The 9,472-nt window shown below is 44.3% G+C and overlaps 1 protein-coding gene across 1 annotated transcript in view; it reads left to right on the top strand.

Annotated features, from left to right (window-relative positions):
• LOC136768288 (zinc finger protein 391) overlaps window positions 1-8,639 on the top strand; it is a 30,587-nt gene extending 21,948 nt beyond the window's left edge. The window contains exons 2-3 of the mRNA XM_066722414.1: window positions 5,260-5,471; window positions 6,404-8,639. Coding sequence (XP_066578511.1) covers window positions 6,598-8,007 — 1,410 coding nt within the window. The 5' untranslated portion in view covers window positions 5,260-5,471; window positions 6,404-6,597 and the 3' untranslated portion in view covers window positions 8,008-8,639. The remainder of the gene's footprint in view (window positions 1-5,259; window positions 5,472-6,403) is intronic.
• The last annotated feature ends 833 nt before the right edge of the window (window positions 8,640-9,472 follow it).

Here is a 9,472-nt window from a genome sequence, read left to right as displayed (position 1 = left end):
CTCAATACTTCTGAGAAATACAGAGAACGCTCCGGAGATGAGAAATGTCATGGCCACTTCGTGCAAGTGGAACACAATAACATGATATCTATGGGAAGAGCTGCCCAACTTGTGTCCTGTGCTGTGCACAGGCCAGCCAGACACATCTGTGTATTTGTTGAGCTTCAGACCATGGACATCTCTGACCTGGGATCCTCACTGAGCAGTGAGTGCAGAGTGTGTGGAGCCGCTGTGCTCAGTGCCCAGCAAGACCCTGCAGGGACAGTGTGTCCCTAGTGTGCTGTGGGAGTGGGAGGCCCCTCAGGGGCAGGAGGGTGGTGGTGGCAGCATGTGGCTGGTCAGCAGCTGGTGGATGGTTGTGTGGTTGAGAGGGAGCTCTTTTTCCAGGCCGATCTTCTCTACAGTTTAGCCCCCAGTGACTCTCAGGCAAGCCAGTCTGGGTGTGTCCTGTCCTGCAGTATTGCAGTGATCAGCTGATTAGGCCCTGTTCAGGCCTGTGAGTGTGTGTGTGTGTATAGGACTGCACTGCAAAAAAGTCTTATCAAGTATATTTATCTTGGTTCCAGGCTAAAAAATCCAACCATCCTTAAAATAAGATACATTTCCTTAACAAGCAAGATAATATGCCTTGAATATGTTGTATATTGTATTTTGTCTTGTACCATTGGCAGATTATTTCACTTATTTCAAGCATATTTCAAGCATATTTTCTTAGAAACAAGTGTTATTATCTTGCTTGTTAAGGAAATGTATCTTATTTTAAGGATGGTTAGATTTTTTAGCCTGGAAACAAGATAAATATACTTGATAAGACTTGCATTTTTTGCAGTGTGTCTAGTATCTGTGTGAGTGTGTAGAAGGGGTCTAAAACAGTTTATCTCCAGGGACAATTTATCACACACAATAAGTCACTGACATTTTGGATATTCACTTACAATTTATATAAATAAAACCCCAATAGAGCTATTACTGAATTAACAAAGTAACAAGTATCAAAGTTCGATTCAGTAAATAAAACCTTGTCCCTTTCTGTCTTATTTGATTGAGATTGAATACTGAATAATGAGGCATTATGAGTCCAACCATGTGGTTAAACACAACAAATACTCTGAGAAAATGCGCGGTGATTAAAGAGTTCAGCTTTTGCTGTACCTGTGGTGAAGAGTAAATATATTATTATTATTAGGGAGTTGCAGTAGTCCAGGCGGGAGAGGACCAGGGACTGGACGAATAGCTGAGTTGAGTAGTCGGTGAGAAATGGACGGATCCGGATCCGGATTTTTAGCGGAAGAAGAGAGAGAGAGTGTGGTGGATTCCAAGGGGATCGAGATGGGGAGGTCAGCAGAAGGTGAGGAAGAGTGGGGAAAAAAGAGGAGATCCGATTTGGAGAGGTTGAGCTTGAGGTAGCGGAAATGGCAGACAAGCAGGAGGAAATGTGTGAGGGGATGAGAGGGTTAGAAAGGGAAAAGACAGGAAGATCTGGGCATCATCAGCATAGAAGTGGTAGGAGAAACCATGGGAAGCGATGAGGGGGCCCAGGGAGTGAGTGTAGAGAGAGAACAGGAGCGGGCCCAGGACGGAGCCTTGGGGAACGCCTGTGAGGAGAGGTTGGGGGGTGGATGAGGAGCCTCGCCATGTCACTTGGTAGGACCGGTCACTGAGGTAGGAGGAGAACCAGGTGAGAGCAGTCCCAGAGATATATATACAGTTAGGTCCATCAATATTTGGACAGTGATACAATTGTCATAATTTTGTCTCTGTATGCCACAACAATGGATTTGTAAGGAATCAATCAGTGTGAGCTTAAAGTCTAGTTGTTCATCTTTAATTTGAGGGTAGTCACATCCAAATTGGGTGAACGTTATAAGAATTACACCCATGTGGTCCCCCCCCATTTTAGGGTCTCAAAAGTATCTGGACAAATTAATATAATCATTAATTAAATTGTGAGTTTCAATACTTGATTGCAAATCCTTTGCAGTCAATGACTGCCTGAAGTCTGGAACCCATAGACATCACCAGATGCTGGGTTTCTTCCCTGGTGATGCTCTGCCAGGTCTGCACTGCAGCTGTCTTTAGTTCCTGCTTTTTCTTGGGTCATTCTTCTATGAGTCTCTGAACTCTCCTGGAGGGATGGAACACCATTCTTCCAAAAGATATTCCTTTATTTGGTGTTTTGATGATGGTGGTGGGGAGCGCTGTCTAACATGTCATCCTGGAGAGCACTCCCATCATGATAGAAATATTTCACCATTGGTGATCACTCACAATAACTGTAATGATTTTCAGTGGCCCTTCCCTCTAAGGGGACAAGTGGACCCAAACCATGCCAAGAAAATGCCCCCCACAGCATAACAGAGCCTCCGGACCCCCTCACTGTAGGGTCCAGCAGTCAGGCCTGTCCCGTTCTCTTGGTGTCCCACACATGCACTCGCCCACTTATCCAGAACACGAGACAGTTGAGCGTCTTTGTGACTGAAGCTCCTGCCATTCGTGCCCCAATAATGACCCCTCTTTCAAAGTCACTTAGATCCTTTCCTCTTGCCATCTTGATCCAAAATCGAGTTCAACTGGGCCTGCTCAGCATTTGTATACATGCCACAGAGCATGATAGGATGTTAATTGCTTAATTTTATCATGCAGTACACCGGTTTGGAGGCGTCTGCATTAATTATGTTCCTCCACTCATTTATTCAGGTTTGTCCTTTAATTTGTCAACTGTCTGTATATATTTGTGTGTGTATGCATATATATATACACACTCACCTAAAGGATTATTAGGAACACCATACTAATACTGTGTTTGACCCCCTTTCGCCTTCAGAACTGCCTTAATTCTACGTGGCATTGATTCAACAAGGTGCTGAAAGCATTCTTTAGAAATGTTGGCCCATATTGATAGGATAGCATCTTGCAGTTGATGGAGATTTGTGGGATGCACATCCAGGGCACGAAGCTCCCGTTCCACCACATCCCAATGATGCTCTGTTGGGTTGAGATCTGGTGACTGTGGGGGCCAGTTTAGTACAGTGAACTCATTGTCATGTTCAAGAAACCAATTTGAAATGATTCAACCTTTGTGACATGGTGCATTATCCTGCTGGAAGTAGCCATCAGAGGATGGGTACATGGTGGTCATAAAGGGATGGACATGGTCAGAAACAATGCTCAGGTAGGCCGTGGCATTTAAACGATGCCCAATTGGCACTAAGGGGCCTAAAGTGTGCCAAGAAAACATCCCCCACACCATTACACCACCACCACCAGCCTGCACAGTGGTAACAAGGCATGATGGATCCATGTTCTCATTCTGTTTACACCAAATTCTGACTCTACCATCTGAATGTCTCAACAGAAATCGAGACTCATCAGACCAGGCAACATTTTTCCAGTCTTCAACTGTCCAATTTTGGTGAGCTTGTGCAAATTGTAGCCTCTTTTTCCTATTTGTAGTGGAGATGAGTGGTAACCGGTGGGGTTTTCTGCTGTTGTAGCCCATCCGCCTCAAGGTTGTACGTGTTGTGGCTTCACAAATGCTTTGCTGCATACCTCGGTTGTAACGAGTGGTTATTTCAGTCAAAGTTGCTCTTCTATCAGCTTGAATCAGTCGGCCCATTCTCCTCTGACCTCTAGCATCAACAAGGCATTTTCGCCCACAGGACTGCCGCATACTGGATGTTTTTCCCTTTTCACACCATTCTTTGTAAACCCTAGAAATGGTTGTGCGTGAAAATCCCAGTAACTGAGCAGATTTGTGAAATACTCCGACCGGCCCGTCTGGCACCAACAACCATGCCACGCTCAAAATTGCTTAAATCACCTTTCTTTCCCATTCAGACATTCAGTTTGGAGTTCAGGAGATTGTCTTGACCAGGACCACACCCCTAAATGCATTGAAGCAACTGCCATGTGATTGGTTGGTTAGATAATTGCATTAATGGGAAATTGAACAGGTGTTCCTAATAATCCTTTAGGTGAGTGTAGGTTGGCATGTCAAGTGAGCGACTATTTTTTTTTTTTTTTTTTTTTTTTTTTTTTTTACCTCAATTGCCTAAACTGATTGGCACTTTAGAAAACCAGTCAGTATATTTGGCAGTGAAGGCACCGCCCGAAGTAATTGAGTAATTGAACGTTATTTTCTGAATATTAATGTTTTAGTTCGGGTTCTTGTGCACAGATTATTGCTGTTAAGCGCAGAACTGCAGAATCATCCGCTCCCATTAGTCGAGCTACGCAGATCCGCGCAGAACTGCGAAAATCTGCACTTCACGAACGAGATGTTAATGATATGATGACTGTTTATGATGCTGTGCGGCATTGTGGGAGCAGGAGGAAGATGAGACAAACTGTAAGTCTGTCCTGTTGTGATTAATTGTGGTCAACAATGGATGTGTTTGTTGAACAAGCGGCAGAAAGCATTTTGTTAACCGTTATCTCCTGTAGACAAATGGCAGCAATAATTCAAAATCAACACTCCGACAATTTAGAAACTTCATTAAGTTGGCAAAAGAAAGCTGTAAATTGTTCATATTTTCATTGTCAAACCCATGTAGAAACATTTCAGTACAAATGATTTATTTTAGATTATGCCTTGCCACTTCTGCTACAGTATGCAATTTAGCGACAGATGCTAATTCAGCGCATGCACATTTTTGAGTGTGTACCAGGAGCTGCTGGTGTTTCTGTGGCACGTTGTGTGGCAGCAGTGCAGTGTGTCATCATCACACACTGAACAACACTGATTATTACAACAGGCTCTTCAGAATTCAATTTGTATAACTGGGATGTACAGCATAAATCACTGACAATCATTTGATTGGATAAGGGCGTCTGCTAGGAAATACAATGATAATGATAATATTACAGTTGTTGGTAATCTGTAATTAAAGTGTTTCCCTTCTTCCTTTCCTAATTACAAGTACAGTGGCCTCCAGAATTATTCACATCTTTCTACAGTGGGTTTTGGCGACATAAATGCAACTGTACATTCAGTATTTGTTGCATAAATTAATTTAAACTACTATTTTCATATTCAACTTTTACTCAAGTGTAACTTCTGCCTGCTTTTTACCCCACTGCCTGTAGGCCAGGTTCGTGGCAGTGACAGTTATTGCTCTCATCAGGCTGAACAAACTCAATTGCTGACACAGCCGTGGCAGTGTCTGTTTGCAGAGTCAGATGAAGTGACACCCACAGCGTTCGATGGCAGTGACGTGTGCAGGTTGTGTGAACCTCACTGACTGTATCTTCTGTTTTTAGCTCACTGAAGGAAAGGAACATGAAAAGCTAAACCCCAGGCCTGGCCAGGTAATGCCCAACTCTAAGAGCCTCACAAAGATTGCCTTTCTGGGATTGTGTCTGAGGATGTGTCCCAGCTTCTCAATGTCCTTCAGACCCCACTCTGAATCAAGGAGTGAACCAGCAGGGAATCCCACATTTATCCTGTGTCTTCGAGATCAACCAGCAGGCAGGTAGGTTGTATAAAGTGTTATTCTGGGAACCTGCAATGAGGGAGTGGGCCGTTGATTATGTTGCAAAGCACTGCAGGGGTCTAGGAAAGCAAACTGGAAAAATGCCAGGGTGCGTATGAGATGCTTTGGGCCAAACGTGTAAAGAATCCACAGGTTTCAGGGAATGTGCTGTAAGTGAGAGCTCCTTGAAAACCAAATTGGAAAACCGCAAGAACATGCGATGGCTCTGGGCATCAATTGCCAGTGGATAGGGATGAACCTGAGAAAGAGACAGGGTGACATGACTTGGGTAGATCTCTGTATCATCCTGATTAGTTAGTACGAAACTACAGACCACAATACATTAAGATGCTGCAAGAACAAAAAGGAATCATCAATATTGCCACGAGCGTAGGAGTCAGTTTAATAACGCCAACAGAGTAATGTAGGGAGCCCTGGACAGGTAAGATTTGGCCTTCTTAATGTCAGGTCAATACATAACAAAATCTTTAAGAACATTCTCAAGAATTAAATTTGTTCCAGTTCACTGCAACGTGGTTAAACACTTAAATTGTACAAATTATGTTACAATTACAACAGTTGCTCAAAAGTGTCAGCCACAGTGTCAGTCATGTAACAAAACTTTCTGTGTAGAGGCCAATTATTCAAAAACATTGCAGGATGAAATTGAGATACATAAAAACACCAACATCAGAATCTGCCCATCACTGTAGCTTTAGTCTTCTCCATAATGTGTCTCCATGTACGAGTGCCAGGCTGTGCTCTCACTGTCTGACTTCATACATGTTCCCAGTTTATATGCTGACTGGACACTTTATTAGCACTTCTGAATGATGTTCTGATATAATGACTGGTGTAGGAATCGCATGAACTGTGTGAGTTTTCAGAGCTGCTGTTCTCAGCGCTGCTCTCCTGTGTCGTCTCTCCCCCAGGAGCTGTAGAGGCCAGCGCTGTCCCTGACTCTGGGGAAAGGGCTCCCACTGAGCAGCAGCACTGGGAGCAGGAGTGGGACTCCAGTCTGAGGCAGGACACAGAGCCCACAGCTACTGAAGACAACCAGGGGCTGAGTGAGCAGCCCAGGAGCAGACAGAGTGAGGAGGAGCTCAGGGGACAGGAGTCTGGCCACATGGCAGAGCCACACACTGAGGGGTTGACACAGGGACTCGGGGCACTGGCATCTGGCACCACAGGGTCAAAGGTCATAAAGAGTGACCCTGAGCTGGACTGCACCCACACTGCGGATCTCTGCAGGATCCAGTCTCTGGGATCTGAGTGTGGACCCAGTGCAGCTGGTGCTGAGCCGGGCTCTCCCAGAACACAGTGTGGACCCAGTCTGCTGTCTGGTCACATCAAAACAGAGGACGACACACTGGAGTGTGTTTACACAGTGGAGCCGAGGACACAGACTCCCTTCAGAGATGCACTCACTCATCTCAAAATTGACAATATTACAGACAGCGCCTGGGACCTGTGGCCTGAACTCCCTGTAGCTGGACAGTGTGACCTGGGGCCTGAGCTTCCTATAGCTGGAAAGTGTGACCCAGAGTCTGCTGCCTTGAGGACGGGACTCAGTGGGGGGAGTGACAGTGCAGTGAGTGGGGAGAGCCCATCAGCACAGCGCAGACAGCTGCGTCCCAGACCCCCTAGATCACCTCGCTCCTCCAGCTCCACCTCTTCACCACTGCGGCTTGAAAAACAATGTCCCCATCGCCAGCCCCAGAGTAGGAAGAGCCTCTCAGGGGCAACAGACCTTATTAGGCAGCAGCACCCTCACAGAGAGAAGGCGTTCCACTGTGTCCAGTGTGGGAAGAGTTTCTCTCAATCATCTAACCTCAGCACACACCAGCGCATTCACACAGGAGAGAGACCATTCAGCTGTGCACAGTGTGGGAAGAGTTTCTCTTATTTGTCACACCTCAACACACACCAGCACATTCACACAGGAGAGAGACCGTACTGCTGTGTCCAGTGTGGGAAGAGTTTCTCTCAGGCAGCACATCTCAACACACACCAGCGCATTCACTCAGGAGAGAAACCATTCTGCTGTACTCAGTGCGGGAAGAGATTCGCTCAGGCAAATAGCCTCAGCGCACACCAGCGCATTCACACAGGCGAGCGACCGTACTGCTGTGTCCAATGTGGGAAGGGTTTCTATCAGGCAAATAGCCTCAGCACACACCAGCGCATTCACACAGGAGAGAGACCATTCAGCTGTACCCAATGTAAAAAGAGTTTCTCTCAGGCAGCACACCTCTACAAACACCAGCGCACTCACACAGTAGAGAGACCGTACCGCTGTGTGCAGTGTGGGAAGGGCTTCTCTCATGCATCTTACCTCAACACACACCAGCGCATTCACACAGGAGAGAGACCGTTCAGCTGTGCCCAGTGTGGGAAGAGTTTCACTCAGGCAAATAGCCTCAGCGCACACCAGCGCATTCACACAGGAGAGAAACCGTTCAGCTGTGCCCAGTGTGGGAAGGGTTTCTCTCAATCATCTAACCTCAAGAGACACCAGCACACTCACACGAGGTAGAGACCGTAATGCCCCAGTGTGGGAAGGGCCTTATATTGCATGATAGAGTGAGCCTGGCCATGAAAAAAAAAAAAAAGCCTATATCCAAAGAATATATTTCTCAGTTTTTACTAAAAGGAGAATGTTTGTGCATGTTGTATTGTTTGGTTCAACCTGTGTTGTTTGTGTTGTTGTTTACTTTACAACCTTTTAAAGAAATAGTAGAAAAACAAAAAAGGAACATTTACAGAAGTATATCTGTCATGTTTTATGTATAGTTTTGTAAATATGCCCAATTTGAACTCATTGGGTATGTAATAGAAAGATAATAATACTACATTATACTAATAAAATAAAACGATCTTATAGCAGTTTAAAACAATGGCGTTTATAAATAATGCAAATGTCACATAACATTTTTCTAAAAGTTTATACTTCTATTGTTTTTCAAACTTTCTCTGCAAAGCTAACTTTGTTAAACTTTTGTTATGAGATAAAAAGTTTACCGTTTATTTATAACAATTGCCCAAATTAGCATTATGGATGTGACCATTACACATCTGATCATTATTGATGTGACAATAATGTCCTAAAGTTACACTAAGCTTGATGTGATGTGATTGCAAATAAAAGCAAAATACATAATAAAATGACTAATAGTAGCACATTTTCATGCCATACTTGATATATCACACCAGAAAATCCTGCCCATAATTTTAATAGGGGGTTAATGCATAATTTGAAATGTTGTTTTCAAGATCCCGAGCACAGTCCTTAAAACTGAAAATACACACGCTCTTAAAGGTGGAACTCCACCAAACATCCATAATTTCTCAGTTTATTCTATAAGTAGAAATATTATAAGGATTGAGTTTATCATGTCTAGCTCATTCTATGTACCAGAATTCAGAGATTGAGAAATAGGCTGTGACGTCACGGGGGTGCTCACTCTGGAGCTGCTTTGCTGGAAGTCAATGGGGAAATTCAGAAAAGTCACAAAAAACAAATTGAATCACATTTGATGGCCCCATCATCCTATTTTTGCAAAAGAACTATCAGTTTGCAGTCATAACAAGTTTATTTCACCACACAGAACTGTCACTACTATTTTACATGATTATTTTATTCGAGGGACTGCCGTGTAGGCTACAGTGGAGCACTCTGCTCTAGCCTACATGACAGTCGCTCAAATAAAATAATAGGGTGATGCTTATGCTTTTATAAACAAACTCATTCCTGAATGGACTACCAAGTAAATTCAAGCCAGAATCGATGATTATCAGAGAGAATACAGGCATTCTATGAAAGCTATCAGCCCACCACTGCACAAGTGTCAGTGCTGCCGTGATTAGCGATGAGTCACGTCCTTCCCTAGCCAGTCCACCTAAAGCCGGGTCTTTAATTGTTAGGTTTCATAAGAATATGCAGCCCAAGTGAACGAGTATGAATCCAGTCTCTCCATGGCTTGAGGAGCAGCTTTATGAAA

The sequence above is a fragment of the Amia ocellicauda genome, chromosome 14 (assembly GCF_036373705.1).
Source record: "Amia ocellicauda isolate fAmiCal2 chromosome 14, fAmiCal2.hap1, whole genome shotgun sequence".
Taxonomy (NCBI): domain Eukaryota; kingdom Metazoa; phylum Chordata; class Actinopteri; order Amiiformes; family Amiidae; genus Amia; species Amia ocellicauda.
Note: the sequence above shows the minus strand (reverse complement) of the source record. Positions and strands in the feature narration are given on the sequence as shown.